We start from the raw sequence: 20,595 nt of genomic DNA, 5'->3' as shown, positions 1-20,595 counted from the left end.
TGCTGAATAGCAAAAAATGGCCTGGTGAGGAAATGGGGTAAATATTCAGGTGGGTAATCACTGCTATTTTTGAGTCATGGATTATATTTAGATTATTCCTAATTTATTGCCATTTTGCACATATTTAATAGTGCAACACATCATTTGATTTGTTCTCTGGAGAGGATATCCTCTTTGGTGTTTGCTGCTTTTTGTAGTTTAATTTTCTTTTTACACAATTTTAATTTACATTTTTGATTTATAACCTGTTATTTATGCAGCCTGTATTAACTACTTCCCAACCATGCTATAGCTGAAGGACAACTACAGCACAGCTGTCTAGTTTTGGGAGGACGTCCATGGACGTCCTCCCAGAACACGCCCCCTGCGCGCCCCCAGTGATTGCTGTGTCCTACGGACACAGCTGATCACGCGATACGGTAAAAGGCCAATCACAGTGCCCTTTTACCACGTGATCAGCTGTGTCCAATGACACAGGAGATCACCTGGTAAATACAATTGCCAGTTATTGGCTGCACTTTCCGCACGCTGTCACAGTGTGAGGAAAGTACTGCTGAGAACCGGCAACTGTCAGTGAAGGGATCAGCACTGATGATCAGTGCCCAGCAGCGCCGCCCACCTGTGCAGCCAGTCAGTGCCACCCATCAGTGCAGCCCATCAGTGCCTCCTCTCAGTGCAGCCTATCCATGCCACCTCATCAGTGCCCGCCTATCAGTGCAGCCTCATCAACGCACATCAGTGAAGGAGAAAAATTACCTGTTTGCAAAGTGCTATAATAGAAACAAAGAAAAACTTTTTTTTTTCAAAATGTTTGCTTTTTTTTGTTTATAGCACAAAAAAGGAAACACTCAGCAGCGAGTAAATACCACCAAAAGACAGCACTATTTGTGTGAAAAAGATTTATAAAAATTTCATATGGGTACAGTGTTGCATGACCGTACAATTGTCATTCAAAGTGCGACAGCACTGAAAATTGGCCTGGGCAGGAGGGGGGTATAAGTGCCCCTGTAGGCAAGTGGTTAAGGATCTTTATACCTTTTAGGTGTCAACTCTAATAACTAGAGGAGTGGCCTCTAGTTCATTTGGGATGCTCACAGGTGGATGGGCACCATTTGTTATGCATTACTTGTGTTCTTTCTATAAAACAACAAGCTGTGAAAGCATCATTCCTTTAGATTTGAAGCCAATAAAAATGAAGGGTTGCTCGGCAAAGAAATGCAGATTCTTATTTTCTTGATTATATAAATTAAGAGATCAATCAATTTGTGTATTTCTGCATGCCTGTGGCTGGTTTCACAGTGTAAGCATGTTACCATACAAATGGTTCACTTTCTGAAAGGCATGGCTTACTGCCTTGCAATCGCCAGATTCCAGTGTTCAGCTTCTGACGACTGCACTATGAAATATTGAATGTAGCTGATGTTTTGGCAAAAACTCTTTCAGCATTAGAATTCATTGATCCAGAAACAGCATACTTACTGTGTATTTGTCCCATTTCTTCTCGGGGTCGTATGGCTCCCACCGGCTAGCCGGAAATATATGTTTGTTTTTCTCGTACCAGCTCCGCAGAACCACCTTTCCAGCGTGAGACTGAAAAACACAGCAGATTCAACAACTGCACAGGGTCAAGTAACAATAATAAGAAAGAGTGGAGGTCAGGTCTACATCATGGGTTTGTATGTTCACATTATGAACCTGTCTCCTTACTTCTGTCCCAGTACCAGGATATAATGTGTAACCCAGATATCAATATAAACTGGACAGATTATCTAACCCACAGGTGTTAAACTGGCGGCCTTCCAGCTGTTGCCAAACTACAAGTCCCATGAGGCATTGCAAGATTGACAGTTACAAGCATGACTCCCAAAACAAGAAGGCATGATGGGACTTGTAGTTTCGCAACAGCTGGAGGGCCGCCAGTTTGACACCCTTGATCTAACCTTCCTCACTGTATCCAATGCTAAAGAAAAGGTTGTTCTACTTCATCTTTACCTCATCTTTTTCCACAGTGGCATCACTCAGCAGACGGACATCTTCATGTACATCAAAATTAAACAAAGGACCTGTGAAAGGAGGAGAGATTTTACTTTCTCTATAGGAGCTTCGATGAGGCTGGAGCAAAAAGGCATGTACTGTATGTGGGACCTACTGTCACCAGTCAGATATTTCAATCCAGCATGTAATGCCCACAATGTAATGCCCACAAGAAACCTGTCATTTTAGGCAGCAGGTATAGTAGAATGAGATCTATGTATGCTTTCCTCAGTGAGTTTCTGTTATATCCACAGGGAGAAAGAAGCTGTAGAAAGTAAGCAAGCCTAGTTTCCCGTTCCCATCCAAAAGATGCAGATCTGCCCTGTTTCAACATTCTACATAAAGCCCACTTTATCCTCACAGTTTAGGATATAAAATGAGATTCATACTGGATTGATGACAGTGCTAAAAATAGAGAAAAAAAGGAACCCTTTCCAGGTAAAAACGGTGTAATTTTGCTGAACATTAAAAAAATTATTTCTCTTTTAAAACTCACTTTTTCCTGATGATTAGCTCCATTTATATCCCACATGGCTGTCTACGCAATAAATAAGAGAATAAATTCTGTATCACCCATAAGAGGATGCCATAGTTGACCTTTGGATCTGACAATGCTGGTTTCCTAGCTATCATGCTTTTTCACATTCACTAGCAGTTTGATTATTTGTTGACTTTTTTGCTGATTGAAAGATTTCTTCTCTCCTCCTGTTGGGGTGACAATGTAATCACTGAGTCAGGAAGTGAAGAAGCCTCCACTGACTTCCTGTTAGGCTACTCTCACACTAATCCGTAGCAAAAACGCATATGCGTTTTTGCTGCGTTTGCGGTGCGTTGTTTACAGGATATATGACTCAAAAACCGCACACCAAAAATGCAACGTGGGTGCGTTTTTTTTTATCCCTTTCCATTTCAGTAGGGAGGTGCGTTTTGGGCGTTTTTTTTTTTTTGTTTTTTTTACTGCATCAAAAATGAAGCAAGCAGGTTTTAAAAAAAATGCACAGGACCTGCAACGGATCCGTGCGAAGAGTTCCATAAGAATACATGGTCTCACGTTTTTCTTCCACTTTTCTTTTTTGCATTAAAAAAGAATCAGCATGAAAGCAGTCTTACTGTGAAAACTGCTATTAAGAAAAAGTGAAAGGACACCCCCCCCAACCAACAGGGAGACAGGCAAAAAAGGGGGAGCATCTACCATTAATCCTACCTTTACATGAGCAGCCAAAAGTTTGAAATACAAGCATGGATAACGAAATGAAGACAACATACACTGCATACCGATGTAGATTTTGCTTTGCGATGATCTCTTTTTTTCTTGTTTTTATGGGAGAATGCAGATAAATAACCATAACATTTGGCCAGTAAAACAATACAAAATTTAAAGCATACAGTTTGTTACAGTGCTTTGAAAAAAGTATTCATACCCCTTGAAATTTTCCACATTTTGCCATCTTACAACCAAAAACGTAAATGTACTTTACTGGGATTTTATGTGATAGGCCAACACAAAGTGACACATAATTGTGAAGTGGAAGGAAAATGATAAATGGTTTGACATTTTTTTTACAAATAAATCTGTGAAAAGTGTGGCGTGCATTTGTATTCAGCCCTCCTGAGTCAATACTTTGTAGAACACCTTTCGCTGCAAGTCTTTTTGGGGATATCTCTACCAGCTTTGCACATCTAGAGAGTGACATTTTTGCCCATTCTTCTTTGCAAAATAGCTCAAGTTCTGTCAGATTGGATGTAGAGTGTCTGTGAACAGCAATTTTCAACTCTTGCCACAGATTCTCAGTTGGATTTAGGTCTGGACTTTGACTGGGCCATTCTAACGCATGAATTTGCTTTGATCTAAACCATTCCATTGTATCTCTGGCTGTATGTTTAGGGTCGAAGGTGAACCTCCACCCCAGTCTAAAGTCTTTTACTGACTCTAACAGGTTTTCTTCTAACATTGCCCTGTATGTGGCTTCATCCATCTTCCCATCAACTCTGATCAGCTTCTCTGTCCCTGCTGAAGAAAAGTATCCCCACAGTAAGATGCTGCCACCACCATGTTTCACGGTGGGGATGGTGTGTTCAGGGTGATGTGCAGTGTTAGTTTTCCGCCACACATAGCGTTTTGCTTTTAGGCAAAAAATTTAAATTTTGGTCTTGTCTGTCCAGAGCACTTTCTGCCACGTTTGCTGTGTCCCCCACATGGATTCTCACAAACTGCAAACGGGACATTTTATGGCTTTCTTTCAACAATGGCTTTCTTCTTGCCACTCTTTCATAAAGGCCAGATTTGTGGAGTGCACGACTAATAGCTGTCCTGTGGACAGATTCTCCCACCTGAGCTGTGGATCTCTGCAGCTCCTCCAGAGTTACCATGGGCCTCTTAGCTGCTTCTCTGATTAAGGCTCTCCTTGCCCAGCCTGTCAGTTTAGGTGGACAGCCATCTCTTGGTAGGTTTGCAGTTGTGCCAAACTCGCTTTTTTTCCCCTCATTTTCAGATGATGGATTGAGCAGTGCTCTGTAAGATGTTCAAAGCATGAGATTTTTTTTTTTTTTATAATCTAACCCTGCTTTAACCTTATCCAAAACTTTATCCCTGACCTGTCTGGTGTGTTCCTTGGCCTTCATGATGCTGTTTGTTCACTAATATTCACTAACAAATCTCTGAGGGCTTCACAGAACAGCTGTGTTTATACGGAGATTAAATTGCACACAGGTGGACTCTATTTACTAATTAGGTGACTTCTGAAGGCAATTGGTTCTACTAGATTTTAGTTAGGGGTATCAGAGTAAAGGGTGCTGAATACAAATGCACGCCAGACTTTTCAGATATTTTGTAAAAAAATTTGAAAACCATTTATCATTTTTCTTCCACATCACCATTATGTGCCACTTTGTCTTGGTCTATCACATAAAATCCCAATATAATACACTTATGTTTTTTGTTGTGACTTGACAAAATGTGGAAAATTTCAAGGGGTATGAATACTTTTCCAAGGCACTGAGTGCTGGGTCAAAGAATGGACATTGAGAAACAAAAAGATGCAACGCAGTTGGTTTAACAACTAGCAGATGATGGAAAGATGATCTCTTCTTAACCTGCCTGCTCACTGAACTACTGAGTAATTCTCCACCAGAGAATGTGTAAACAAATCTGCTTGCTGTAGTTCTTACACTTTACATGAATATAAGTTAGCATAGCTCTGAGAAAGGAGGTACACCTCCAAAACGTATCAGCTTGCTAGTCCAGCTCGGCTGCATAGACACACACGATTCCCCTTGCTGTGGCATTTTGTGGTTTTTATGCGATTTTACTTTCCACTTCTGTGAGTATCCATTTGGCATCTATGTTTAGTGAACAATAAATCATTGGTAATGCACTAGGCGTTTGCACCCTCCTGTTTGTTCTTTTTGTAATTATGAAAATATTCTTAAGTGTCATTTACTCACCACTTTTGCCTCTGGCTTTTGTCACAATGAAATCATAAAAGCTATGATGCTGCAAGGTAGAAGAGATGTGAATTAAAATGAGTGAAAATAACCAGGGTAATTTATTAGACGCTCCATCATTCTAGAGGTTGCATTACAATGGAGTCACCCACTAAATGCTATTTGTGGACTGTTTCCCTGTCGTAGTTCCCAGCTATGTGTCTGTGCCATTTAGGAGTGTTCTCACTACTCGTGCCTATTGGTCATAATAAAAAACGTAATCAAAAGCCAACCACCAGAGAGTTCAAGCCCTTCATGCTGGTCATGGTACATCTGCAGACCCAAGATCTCCACACAGAGATTTCACCAGAGGACAAACAAAGCATCAGGTGCCTTAATAGTCCAGCATACACCAAAAATTAAAGTGTTACTAAACCCAGGACCCTGCATTCACTATATCTCGTTGTACACAGAATATGGAAATTCAATTATTTTAGTAAATATAAACTGCTAAATATCTTTTTTCATCAGCAGTTAGAACAATCTTGTGACTTCTATAAGTGTCCAGCTGAGCACTGGTTAAAGCTTGTAGGAGGAATTTTCATTCTGCTGTAGGAGGATGCAGAACCCCTGACCTCTGTCTGGACAGTACTGACTGGCCCTGGGATCACATGCACTCTTCCGAAGAAAAAAAAAAATCTCTAGCAGTACACACCAAACTGAGCATGTACAAAGTGACTCCACACGATAAGTCTTATCAGGAGATAAGAGGGGGGCAATGGAAGAAAGGGAGCAGCAATTTTACACAATGCAGTGGACTAACCCCCTAGGTTCCACAAGGAGTATAACAAACGTGCTTTACTACATATGCAGACTGATATTACTGTTTTGGGTTTAGGAACACTTTAAGATATATGTGGACCAACCCTGCACTGCAGTAACACAACCACCTGTTAAGCAGGGTATACATGGACAGAAAATCTGCCTTTCATTGCGTGTGTATTGCTGGCTGTTCACCAGGAACTGGTCTAACAACTGACTTCTCATGTATGACATGATGAAAAATCAGAGCTTGCAGCCAACGGCTGCAAGCACTGATCTGCGTATTCTGGTATCTGCGTATCCGGCCCTCCCCCGGCCGGATACAATAACCCAGTGGGAGAGATCCCTGTGTCGACATAATTTGCTTATGTGGGGATCAGACAAGTTTTTTTTGTTCAGCTGGTTAAACGAAAAAAACTGGTCTGACTACAGTAAATCAGAATCTTTCTCTGGATTACTACATTTTACAACTGTTCTGTGAAAACTTACATGCGGGATGATGAGATCTTCCTTGATGTACATGAGTTGCTCTACTCCAGCTGAACTGTAGGAATTTCACAGCATATTACACATCATAAAACAATGCAAGGTATTTATACATATTTTATTTATCATGTTAAAGGAAGTAAAAACTTGAAAACAACTTTTTTTTTTTTTAAACCTGATAAATATGATATACTGTTTACAAATTAGCTCATATTTACCATTTTAGCCAATAGATAATCTGAGTTCAAAGTAACAGCCACTGGCTTAGTCAGTTATACATAGACAGCATGAAAGCATGGGCACAACAGTGGCCCATACCTATGTGTTGGTACAGTCACTTGCCTCCATTAGGGATGTGTATGACAGGGTGGCAAAGCAGGAACCCAACTAGCAGGATTACCAGGTATTCTCGTAATGAAAGAAGCGGGATTTAAAAAAATTCAAAAATAAAAATTAAATATGATTTTTGCAATTATTCTACTATGCTAAAGTTACATAAAATTTTGTTGGTTTGGTTTAGATCTATTTCAATGCTTGTAAGTATTTTACAACACCCAGCAATATGTACAGGGAGTTTCTTCAAGTGTATGTAAAGCCAAAACTTTTTTTTTTTAAATTTGATAGAATAGCTCTTGTATTTTCTTTCCCCTTTCACTTTCTGTCCCACAGCCACAGCTAGAAGAGGAAGTATCTACAAATTAAGAGGATATCCCTTTCTAGACTAATGTCACCATAACGGATTTCTCTGTTTGAAGATTTACCATCACCTGAGTGTTGGCTTTAAATGTTGGTTTGTGTTAGAGAAGACACTAGTAGCTTGTGATGAGGCAGAACTTGGTTTACTTGTGTGGCTTAAGTTGCAAACATACAAAACATTTCAGCAAACTGTAACAGCAGACATCTTGGTTATGAAGAGAGAGAGAAAAGAAAAAGAACCAACAAGTTTTACAGATATGCACAACTGGTAACCTTAGTGTACAGTGCCATCTACTGGTAAAGTGATATTAACACACAATACTGTATATAGTACATGCTGTTGCATCCCCAACATTAAATACATTTTAAAGCCTAATTTAAGCAAAAAACAATCTGACATGCAAACAACAAACACACTGTCCTTAGTACTGATAAAGAAGGTTCAATCCACAGACCATATGAAAAGAGATCTGAAAACACTGATCTCATGTAGGAACATATTAAGACAAGGATGAGGGAAGCATGTTGTTCTCATTTGTCTTTTTCCCCAAAACTAGGACTGCTGTAGTCCACTTTTAAATTCCTCTCCCAACATCTCTCCACCGAGAATAAAGACTTATGCATTTACGGCACACACAGCCCTAATTGTGGCATGTTCTCCTTCTCTCTGAATATAACTGCATTCTATTGTCACTTCATTCTCAAGTCTAAAAATAAATCTGCACGATGCTCCTTACCGGAGTTCACTAAAGTCTTTCCGCAGGATCTCCAGGGCTTTCTGCAGGAATTGCTGGATGGTATTTCCTTTCTTCATCTGAAGAGAAAAAGTAGCACTTTTATATAAATGGTGAAAGCTGTTGGAAGTAACTCGGCTCTTTCACCCCCTGTATGACCATCAGAGATTACTAAAGGTAGACTGGTCAATACTAAACCAAAAGGTTAAACAGTGCTCTACCCAAATTCTATAATCAAAGTAAACCTGTAAAAAACATAAAACACAAACCTAATAAATCACTGGAAGCAAGCAGAATCAGGCTGCACGCACCTTTTGCTTCTTCTGTGTTCCTTGAAACCCCAAAAATGTGGCTGCATTTAAAAATGCCAACTTCCAACTAAATCTGAATTACTGGCAAAATGCCTCTCTTGATGATATGACTTTTCTACTGCAGTTAAACAATACAGTCAGGTCACCTCCCCACCTTCAGCTTGCAACTGGAACGTTAAAGCAGAAATTAACTCCTCCCCCATCCTTCATCTTTTATGCTGGGCATAAACACACACACACCTTTCCAGCAAATCCAGCGATGTCCTGCAGTGATCCATTTGTCTGTCTTTGTTTGCATCCCTGACACGATCTCAGTCCTCATCAGCCAGATGCCTCTTCTGGGATCCGGCAGTCTGTCCCCTGATGACATGTTAGCACCGCCCCTGGCCATTGTGCGAATGCACTCCCACAGATTCCTGGGATATGTGACAGGGGTTCCCTAGGGGGCTGTGAGGGCAGGATATGTTATCGTCGCCCAGGTTTGAATGGTGGCAGGGCAACCAGAAAAACAAAACAGCTGTCAACAAAAAACGAAAACTGGCTCCCAGGCCAAATCCCAAGATAGTGACACAGAGAATCTGGAACTCTGAGAAGAGTCAGTTGTGAGGAACACTGCGCTAGACTGCATGGGCTGTTATGTGTTTCTTAAAAGTCAACAGCTGACTTTTAATCTTCCCAAAGCCGGGTAAGTTCCTCTAAGTCTATAGATGCATTAGAAGTGCCCCCAGGTTCAGGGGTTTCAACACAAGCAATGTCACAGCTTTGCTGCTAATACATGGTGTAACAATCATGCACACAGCAAAAGACGGGGTTCTCCATTTTGCTCCAAACTTCTGCATTTTGGTATTTCTCTTAAATTCCAAATCAGTCTCCCTCCTCCGATTTTCCCGCCTCCCTCAGGAATGCAATCAGTGTATGATGCTGAACCCCTGCCTAACAATCCTTTGCCCAAATAATGCAATTGGGTTCTGTTGTTAGAGACACCCCGTTTTGGGTAGGAAAGAGGCTGTTATGTTTTGTGTGTAGACAGAGAAGTGAGGACCTTCTGCGTTTTAACATCTAGCAGACAGAGAGAAAGGGGAATCTCGCTGTAACAACGAAACTGAGTGCGAGACCAGAAATCCCTTTTGAGCTCATCAGGCTTGAAACTGCTTAACCCCAGGCATCTTTCGGCAAGTACTTATTTACCTAAACTTCTGTTATCTGTGCTCTGTGTGTGTGTAAATGTAATATATATATATATATATATATATATATATATATATATATATATAAATAAATGTGTGTGTTACATCTTTTTTCTGTAAATATTTCTACTGCACCCTTTTGACCTTTCAGTAATAAATCTTACTTTCTGAAAGCGTTGAACTGTTTCTATAGCTCTTTAATGTGACTTACGAATCCCTGCTGCTAAAGAGCGCTACTATGAGTGTTTAACCCACTGTATAACCTGTCTGTGGAGATAGCGGTATACCGACGATTAACCAATCATCCTAGTGTATTGCTGAGTTTCCTCTTTCTCTATACAAAAAGGAGGTGGTGGCAGTGTGAAGGGTTGATTGCGTAATCAACCAGACCCAGTAACAAACGCTCCCAGGCTGCAGGTAAGTCGATTGTGGTCCAATTAGCTGGAAAATAGGTGTGCAGGGTGCAGCTGGGCGTGGTATTGTTACGCACCTGACATCGTGGTGTTAGATTGGCTAGTCCTTCGGTCACGAGTTTGGCGAGAAGGTCAGGGGTCTGACGCCACGATCGTCACACATGGCTATCACAGAATCTTTCATTTCAGACTTCTCACACAAGTGTGTTACAGTTTATCTTTAATTTATTGAATGTAGCAACCACCCTACTCTGGTGTTACTGTATGTATCAGTATACAAACATACTTCTACTTAATGAGGACAAAGGGGATATTTACCTTCACTGTTCTGCGGTGTCCTGAACCATCCCAGTAACTGAAGGTAATCTCTATCTCTTCACCTGAGCAGAAAATGAGGCAGTGTAAACAACAGAAAAGCTCAGAAATAAAAGCCACCATAATCCCTTCCACAAGCCTGAGATTTTCCCTTACTTTTAATCTTCTCCTGCTTCCGCTCCCACTCTTGTCTCAGCTCTTCTCGAAGACGGTTTTCTTCCTCCTAAAGGGGACAATGACATTTTTTTTTGTCAATTCTTTATTTAGACACTGTGCATTTACAAAGAAGTACTGTCACACCAATATACAAAAAGCGTGAGCAAAAGCTCCGCAAGAAACCACTACTAGCGCAATGGGGCACAACATATCAATAACATTTCAGTAACCAATAACAATAGGCTAGATACAAAACTGTCTACATCAGAAACTGGAATAATGCCAAATATACTGGAAATGTAGGGTAATGAACCCGAAATACATAAAGTCTGAATCAAAACCTTTCATTGTCAAAGGTGGGACAATTACATTTTAAGTCACATAAAGCTAAATGAAAACCACGTGAGACCTTTACCTTTAGCTCCAACTTAACAACGCCTTGGCAGCTATTGATGGGACTTGCCAAAAAAAAGCTCAAGGACTGCAGGCTGTCCCTTCCTTTTCCTAAAGAAAGCCTATGGTGAAGCTAGACCTCCATTTCAGATGCCTTTACCTGAAGTAGCAATTGTCCAATTTACAGTCTGTATACTAGTTGGAAGCAGTAAAGAAAAGCCTATATACATTTATTGCAACTGATCTCACTACCCCACTACTTGATCATCCTGCTGATTAGTGAAACAGCAGCTTCCATCAGTAGGTTCTCGGGTAAGTTTTCACTTTAAATATGGATTTATACATGGAATCACTGCCAAACCAAATTCATATCTGGCCTGACCATTCATGTGGAAATCTATTACGGTTTTCAAATGTAGGACTTTTTGGGCCTAACCCTTAACATGGGAATTACAAAAAAAGAATAAAATTGCGGTCATATTGGTCCACAGACCCGAATTATCATAGGTTCTCTGCTGCAATGGGCAGGAAAAGCCAAAAGGAAATAATGCGCTTTATGTATTTTAGTAATAATACACTCTCCCGTCCTTGGGGTGATCCTGAATATGACGGCTCTACAAAACTCGGCCCCTCAAACTACTGATTGATGTGAATGGGGAAATCTGTTAGGTTCTTTTTTTCCCCTTCAAGTATGCCCAGCATTAGGAATGTGCAGAAACTCCTAATGCAGGCCATACACGTAATGTTTATAAAGGCCCAAAAATGCAGGTACAGTTCAAACACCCCAAGGTATTTGCTAAAGAGCACGGCGAGTACTTTGCAGATCTCATATGCTGCCACAGGTTTTTGGAAAATGAAGAAAAAAAAAAAAAGAAAATATATATCTTTTTTCATATTTCAAAGCCTTGTGACAAAAAATTATATCTGCAAAATACTCATCATGCCTCTTATCAAATACCTTGGGGTGTCTACTTTCCAATACAGGGTCATTTTGGGGGATATTTGTACTATCCTGGTATTTCAGGGTCTCTGAATCTGTGATAGGTAGTGAGGAAGTGACATAAGGAAATATGCCCTTTAAAAGCCTGAAGGTGATAATTGAATTTTGGGGGCCTGTATGTGGCTAAGCTGCCAAAGTCTCACACATACTCGGGAGAAGTGGCAAAATGTGTTTTGAGGTGTAATTCCACTTATACCCATGCAACGTGTGAGAAATCTTATTAACCACTTCAAGTCCGGACACTTTTACCCTCTTCCTGTCCAGGCCATTTTTAAGCTTTCAGTGCTGTCACACTTTGAATAACAATTGCGCGGTCATGCAACACTGTACTCATATGAATTTTTTTGCATTATTTTTTTTGAGACAGAGTAAACTTTATTTTGGTGGTATTTATTCACCAATGGGATTTTTATTTTTTTTTGCTATATAAATGAAAAAAAAAAATTTGAAAATAATGTTTCTTTATAATTCTTGGCCAAAATGCATTCAGTTATCTTTTTAGTAAAAAAAAAAATAACAACCCAAATTAGTTTATAACCAAAAATTATACTTTCAAAATTTTTTACATATTTATATATATATATATATTTTTTTAACATACTGTCATAGTGACACTGTACTACTTGTGGGGGGTTATGAAGATTTTTTTTTTTTCCTACACAGATTGCTTTTACACCCATAAAGTCTGCAAAAGCAATCATTTCTCTTTCTCTCTGGCTGCATTCTTGCAGCCATTGAGGAATACTATGCGAGCTGTGATTGGTCACAGCCTGTCACATGGTACAAGGGTGTAGTGAATAGCCTTGTACCATGTAATCTCTGTGGTCATTCACAGATTTCACATGTAGTAAGCAATGATGTCAGAAGTGACATCTTGCTTACGACTATTCATGTGATTACTGATTGGCCAATCAGTGATCACATGATCGGGACCTCGCCCAGAGGTCCGTACAGCAATCGGTGTACCACTGTGTCCTCAGGACACAGCGGGCACAGGATAGCGGTCCTGCGCGCTCCCAGGGAGCGCGCACAGGCTAAAATGGCGGACGCTGTTTATGAATGGCAAACCGCCCCTGCACTGCTCCCGTCTGGCCATTTATATACATGGGTCGGACAGGAAGTGGTTAAAGGGATAACTGTGTGTAAAAAAAAAAAAAAAAAAAAAATGTTGGGTCATTTTCCAAAAACTTGTGGCAAAAAAAATCAAATCTTCCATGGACTCACTATGCTGCTCAGCAAATTCCTTAGGGTGTCTACTTTCCCAAGAGCTGCTTTAAAGCTGCCTAAATTTCAGCATACAGTTTGGTCCATATATATTTGGACACAGGCACAATTTAAGTTTTTTTCAGGTATTTACCAAAACATATGCAAGCTATAGTTATATAATGGATATGGGCTGAAAGTGCACACTCTCAGGTTTAATTTGAGGGTATGTACATCCAAATTGGAGGAAGGGTTTAGGAATTACAGCTCTTAAGAGTAGCCATCCTGCCTTTTTCAAAGGACCAAAAGTAATTGGACAATTGAATCAAAAGCTGTTTCATGGCCAGGTGTGGGCTACTCCTTCGTTCTTTCTTCATCAATTAAGCAGGTAAATGGTCTGGAGTTGATTCTAAGTGTGGTATTTGCATTTGGAATCTATTGCTGTGAACCTACATCATGCGTTCAAAGCAGCTGTCCGTGCAAGTGGAACAGGCCATTGTAAGGCTTCAAAAATTAAACAAATCCATCAGAGAGATAGCAGCAACATTAGGAGTGGCCAAATCAACAGTTTGGTACATTCTGAGGAAAGAAGAACGCACTAGTGAGCTCAGCAGCATAAAAAGGCATGGACGTCCACGGAAGACAACAGTAGTGGATGATCGCAGGATCCTCTCTATGGTAAAGTAAAACCCATTCACAACATCCAGACAAGAGAAGGACACTCTCCAGGAGGTGGGCGTATTATTGTCAAAGTCTACAATCAAGAGAAGACTTCATGGGAGCAAATACAGAGGGGTCATCACAAGGTACAAACCATTCATAAGCCTGAAGAATAGAAAAGCCAGATTAGACTTTGCCAAAAAACATCTAAAAAAGCCAGACCAGTTCTGGAAAAGCATTCTTTGAATGGATGAAACGAAGATTAATTTGTACCAGAATGACGGGAAGAAAAAAAAGTTTGGAGAATGCTTGGAACAGCTCATGATCCAAAGCACACAACGTCATCTGTAAAACACGGGGGAGGCAGTGTGATGGCATGGGCATGCATGGCTTCCATTGGCACTGGGTCATTGGTGTTTATTGATGATGTGACAGAAGCAGCCACATTAATTCTGCAGTGTTTAGAGATATACTGTCAGCCCAGATTCAGCCAAAGTTGATTAGACAGCGCTTCACTATACAGATGGGCAGTGATCCAAAACACACTGCAAAAGCAACCCAGGAGATTTTGAAGAAAAGAAGTGGAATATTCTGCAATGGCCGAGTCAATCACCTGATCTCAACCCAATTGAGCATGCATTTCACTTGCTGAAGGCAACACTGAAGGCAGAAAAGGCCACAAACAAAGAACTGAAGACAGCTGCAGTTAGAGCCTGGCAAAGCATCAGAAAGGAGGAAATCCAGTATTTGGTAATGTCCATGGGTTCCAGACTTCAGGCAGTCATTGCTAGTAAAGGATTCTCAACAAAATATTAAAAATGAACATTTTATTTACGATTATAATTCATTTGTCCAATTACATGTGAGTCCCTTAAAATGGAGGGACTGTGTATAAAAATGGTTGCAGTTCCTACAATTTGTACTTGATTTTTATGTTCAACCCCTTGAATTAAAGCTGAAAGCCTGCACTTCAAATTAATTTGGATTATTTCATTTTAATTTATTCTAGTGGCATACAGAGCCAAAAGTATGAAAATTCTGCCTGTGCCCAAATATATATGGGCCTAACTGTATATACCATAGTGTGCCGACCCTATAACTTTCACATAAACCAAATTAGAATACACTTTTTTGTAATTTTTTTTTTTTTTTTTACCAAAGACATGTAGCAGAATAGCCTTTGACCTAAATGTATGAGGAAATTTGATTTTATTAATTAGATATTGTTTTATAACAGAAAGTAGAAAATGTATTTTTTTTTATTATAGAATACAAAATAAAAAACCCAGTTGAGATCAAAATACCACCAAAAAAGTTATTTTTGTGTGATATTTGTGTCAAAAAATGATATAAATTTAATTTGGGTACAATGTTGCATGATCAAGCAATTTCCTATTAAAGGAGGGGGGGGGGGGGGGGTTTATACACACAAAAAAAAAAAAAAAAATGCTGAAATGCTGCTCCCTGGCGATGAACTCAAATTGATAGAACCGCATTCTAAATTAACTGAATTTTTGGGAGTGGGTTCAGGATAAAAAATGGAAAGATGCTAGCACAGACACTTAAGACTCATTGACCAAGTGCATAAACTGGTGACTCAAGGCATCCCAATATTACACACCACTGAAATAGTGGAGGAATTTCACTCATATTAGAATACATACACTTTATAATAAACAGGCCTCAGGAGTCACCCTGCAGCAAATCCCAGAGTAGGGCATTTATTGGGGGATAAATGAAGGACTAATTTTCATAAACTCGCCCTAGATATCCTACAGGAGCTGGAAGAATCTACTAGACCCCACAAACTAGGTGAAGCTGGATGGCTTTACCTCTTATTACAAAAATGTATCTGCTGTTCTTCTGGACCCTATGTGCAGATACTTCAATTCCATCAATGTCTCCTTATGTTTTTTGAGAGAAGCTTTACTGGCCCATCTATCTGTAATTCCTAAACCTTGGAAAGGACCACAACCTGTGTCACAATTTTAGGCTCATTTCGCTATCAAACATGGATACAAAGATAAAAATTAAAAACACCACAGCATACGTGCTTGTTGGATATATTATTTTACCTCGATTCTTGGTAAAGCAAAAAATATTTTCGGCCTACATAACATGTTTCACTTACTTATAATTTCCTTGTGATGGTGACCACCAGTCATTTATCCGGCCTGCCTGGCCAGCCGAAAAAAAAAAAAAAAAAAAAAAAAAAAAAGGACCATCAGGAAGTCCCTGATTTCACCTGCTGCAGCCAGTGGAGCAACAGGAGAGGAGTATACCAGGCAAAGTGCATTGCGGGGTCCAGTGCGTTACAGTGTACAGCGCATTGCGGGGTCCAGTGCGTTACAGTGTACAGCGCACTGCGGGGTCCAGTGCGTTACAGTGTACAGCGCACTGCGGGGTCCAGTGCGTTACAGTGTACAGCGCACTGCGGTGTCCAGTGCGTTACAGTGTACAGCGCACTGCGGTGTCCAGTGCGTTACAGTGTACAGCGCACTGCGGTGTCCAGTGCGTTACAGTGTACAGCGCACTGCGGTGTCCAGTGCGTTACAGAGTACAGCGCACTGCGGTGTCCAGTGCGTTACAGAGTACAGCGCACTGCGGTGTCCAGTGCGTTACAGAGTACAGCGCACTGCGGTGTCCAGTGCGTTACAGAGTACAGCGCACTGCGGTGTCCAGTGCGTTACAGAGTACAGCGCACTGCGGTGTCCAGTGCGTTACAGAGTACAGCGCACTGCGGTGTCCAGTGCGTTACAGAGTACAGCGCACTGCGGTGTCCAGTGCGTTACAGAGTACAGCGCACTGCGGTGTCCAGTGCGTTACAGAGTACAGCGCACTGCGGTGTCCAGTGCGTTACAGAGTACAGCGCACTGCGGTGTCCAGTGCGTTACAGAGTACAGCGCACTGCGGTGTCCAGTGCGTTACAGAGTACAGCGCACTGCGGTGTCCAGTGCGTTACAGAGTACAGCGCACTGCGGTGTCCAGTGCGTTACAGAGTACAGCGCACTGCGGTGTCCAGTGCGTTACAGAGTACAGCGCACTGCGGTGTCCAGTGCGTTACAGAGTACAGCGCACTGCGGTGTCCAGTGCGTTACAGAGTACAGCGCACTGCGGTGTCCAGTGCGTTACAGAGTACAGAGCACTGCGGTGTCCAGTGCGTTACAGAGTACAGCGCACTGCGGTGTCCAGTGCGTTACAGAGTACAGCGCATTGCGGTGTCCAGTGCGTTACAGAGTACAGCGCACTGCGGTGTCCAGTGCGTTACAGAGTACAGCGCACTGCGGTGTCCAGTGCGTTACAGAGTACAGCGCATTGCGGTGTCCAGTGCGTTACAGAGTACAGCGCATTGCGGTGTCCAGTGCGTTACAGAGTACAGTGCATTATTGTACAATGCATTGCGATGTCCAGTGCATTACAGTGTCCAGTCCATTAGTGTACAGTGCATTTTAAATATTGTATTGTTTTTTCCGGGTTTTTTTTCACTACAAATAAGATGTGTGGTGTGCATATGGATTTCTTCATATTTTTTTGCTTGAGGTGATATTAGCCGTATGGCCTGAAGAAGGGGACATTCCCCGAAAGCTTGTCCTCAAAATTGTATGTTAGTGCAAATAAAAAAAAAGTATCACGGACAGTACTCAATTGTTCCTGTTTATATTTTTTTAAAATGATATTCCGGCCCCCAACAGTCTAAGGCTACGTTCACACTAGCTTTGTAAGCAGGCGTCAGATAGGCGTTTGGGAAGCGTTTTTAATGCTTCTCAAACGCCTCTGAAAATTCTGCACAATGCAGCACACAATGCTGTTCACACAGAAGCGTTAGAGTCAGGAGGAGTTGAAGCCTCCCATTCAAGTCTATGGTACCGCTCCGCAAACGCCTGGCAGTTGTGACGCGGTTCCGAGGCGCTTGTGGAGTGTTAATACTATTTAACTTCATTATAGGAGTTTGTAGTGCAGTTTTAACACTTGGCAAATGCCTATCAAACGCCTCAAAACCGCACATAGGGTGTTTTGGGAGCATTTGAGGAGCGCTTAAAACGCTTCACAAATGCCTGTCTAAGACCTGTCAAACACTATAGTGCATTTGGCAAGAGTTAGAGATATAGTCAAGTGTGAATGAGCCCTAAAGGTCTGTGAACTGGCGCCGTTTAAAAAGTTTGAGGATCCTTGAGCTAAACTATTCCATTGCAGCTCTGGCTATATGTTTAGGGTCATTGTCCTGCTGGAAGCTGTACATCTGCCCCAGTCTCAAGTCTTTTGCAGACTCTAACAGGTTTTCTTCTAAGATTGCCCTGTATTTGGCTCCATCCATCTTCCCATTAACTCTGAACAGCTTCCCTGTCCCTGCTGAAGAGAAGTATCCCCACAACATGATGCTGCCACCACCATCTTTCACGGTGGGGATGGTGTGCTCACGGTGATGTGCAGTGTCAGTTTTTCGCCACACATAACGTTTTGCTTTTAGGCCAAAAAGCGTTGGTCTCATCTGACCAGCGCACCTTCTTCCACATGTTTGCTGTATCCCTCCACATGGCTTCTCGCAAACTGCAAACGAGACTTCTTATGGCTTTCTTCTTGCCACTCTTCCATAAAGGCCAGATTTGTGGAGTGCACGACTAATAGTTGTCCTGTGGACAGATTCTCCCACCTGAGCTGTGGATCTCTGCAACTCCTCCAGAGTTACCATGGGCCTCTTGGCTGCTTCTCTGATTAATGCTCTCCTTGCCCGGCCTGTCGGTTTAGGTGGATGGCCATGTCTTGGTTGGTTTGCAGTTCTGCCATACTCTTTCCATTTTCGGAAGGTGGATTGCACAGTGCTCTGTGAGATGTTCAAAGCTTGGGATATTTTTCTTATAACCTAACCCTGCTTTAAACTTCTCCACAACTTTATCCCTGACCTGTCTGGTGTGTTCCTTGGACTTCATGATGCTCTTTGTTCACAAATGTTCTCTGACAAACCCCTGAAGAAAATTTCAAGGGGTATGAATACTTTTTCAAGGCACTGTATGCATACCTATAAAATGTACCTTCGAGCATTTCACCTCAAATGATGTGTACTGAGATGCAGACTCACTCCCCTTTTTTTCTAAAATTTTGTTATGTGATATATTGTTACAGTTTCCCAATTATTGCTTACTCTCTCTTTATACCTCCTTTCACTCCTGCTCCCATGTGCCAATTAGACATACACCATCTCCTTCTCTTTCCCTTATTTTCCATCTGATCACAGCTTGAATGCTTGCTTTTTTTTACCTACCTGTTATTTATCAACCACCAAAGGGCAGATCTCACAGGACATATCAATAGACCACATATCAACTTTATAAACGCCTGAGTTTTGGTGCTCACAAGAAGGCCATATCTACTGTAACAGCACTTACAGATACATGACAAAATGACCTGTTTCTCCTGTGCAAAAACATAATACACCTGCAAGCTAGGTTTCATACAGATTTATCTGTAATGTCGATGCCTTAAATGTTATATATATATATATATATATATATATAAACAAAAGCACAAATTATACAAAAAAACCACCTTGTTAAAGCGAAGCTCCATGCAAAAGGGGAAGCTCTGCTTGTTTGCACCCTCCCCCCACTCCACTGCCACATTTTGACAGGTACTCGCTCCCACTTCTGGCTCAGTTCGCCTGAGGCAAAAGTTCAGCCCCCCTCCTTCCCCCTGCAGTCTTCTGAGACACTTTGCAGGTCCCAGATGACAGATGACTACGGGACACATCCCAAGGCGCAGTAGGAAACAGGCTGTGAAGCTGCAAGGCTCCACTTCTGGTTTCCCTTACTTGCAATGTTGCCACCTGGAGCCAGAGGCTAGTGAATAACTAGCCCTGGTGACAACAGCACTGGACCCCTGGAGCTGTGTTCTTATATTAAATGTCAGTAGCTACAAATACTGGGGGGAGCCTGGAATTTAAGTCACCATACCTCTCGGTCTCTGTCTGGCAGGAAACTGGTGTCCACATCTGGATTCTTCCCCAATTTCTTCTTTTTTTTTGGCAGCTCTACAACAAAGGATGGTTATTACAGAAACAAGTTCCCCCATTGGAGCATTTCCCCGCTATTCCTGTTCTGGTGGCAACTTTCAGTGACACTAAACTCTGGTTTAAACAGGAAAAAAAAAAAAAATCTATAAAATGATATATTCTTAAACTTAAAAAATTAACAAACAAAATAATCAGTGTCGCGCTTTAGCATAAAAATTACGATAAAAAAAACAACCAATCCCCCACCAAGGTGGAATAATTATGTGCCAATAACACACACGAGTGTAAAAGTCTACATAGGAGTCCACATAATCAGAAAATGCTGGGGCTTAGTGAACCGGAGACCAAATAGAAAAAGAGTCTGTCACCTTCCACTCAATTACTCAGCCTCTTACTGGAAGATTTGACAACCCAGAGGATTGATCAAATAACGCAGTTATCAGGCCCGACAGATGTACCATAGACTTCCAAATAAGGCTTCAAAATGATCCAAATGGTATAAAAAGCTATCTTCTAAAGAACAGGATCTTGGATGGCAAGTGACTCTCCACACAGTAAACACCGCAGAAGGAAACAGTAACCACTCATAGTGTAGTAATTTAAAAGGTATTTCAATTTATTCACTTATGGACTGACAGACTCTTTCTATTCTTTATAAATGGTGAATACTTGTGAGCTATTATGAGATGAGGTGTTCAGTGGGTAATGTAAAGTGATGAAGTCACGTGACCCTGTGACGCAGCGCGTAGGGGAGG

The 20,595-nt window shown here is 41.3% G+C and overlaps 1 protein-coding gene across 1 annotated transcript in view; it reads right to left on the bottom strand.

The window, feature by feature from the left end:
- FAM50A (family with sequence similarity 50 member A) overlaps positions 1-20,595 on the bottom strand; it is a 39,504-nt gene that overhangs the window by 9,283 nt on the left and 9,626 nt on the right. The window contains exons 5-12 of the mRNA XM_089675233.1: positions 19,782-19,858; positions 10,578-10,644; positions 10,425-10,486; positions 8,199-8,275; positions 6,769-6,823; positions 5,479-5,527; positions 1,993-2,063; positions 1,480-1,590 (exon numbers count right to left, since the gene is read on the bottom strand). Coding sequence (XP_089531359.1) covers positions 1,480-1,590; positions 1,993-2,063; positions 5,479-5,527; positions 6,769-6,823; positions 8,199-8,275; positions 10,425-10,486; positions 10,578-10,644; positions 19,782-19,858 — 569 coding nt within the window. The remainder of the gene's footprint in view (positions 1-1,479; positions 1,591-1,992; positions 2,064-5,478; positions 5,528-6,768; positions 6,824-8,198; positions 8,276-10,424; positions 10,487-10,577; positions 10,645-19,781; positions 19,859-20,595) is intronic.

Source organism: Staurois parvus, unplaced genomic scaffold, assembly GCF_062004578.1.
Source record: "Staurois parvus isolate SC_StPar_1 unplaced genomic scaffold, SC_StPar_1.0 ptg000154l, whole genome shotgun sequence".
Classification (NCBI taxonomy): Eukaryota; Metazoa; Chordata; class Amphibia; order Anura; family Ranidae; genus Staurois; species Staurois parvus.
This window is presented reverse-complemented; position numbering and strand designations above follow the sequence as displayed.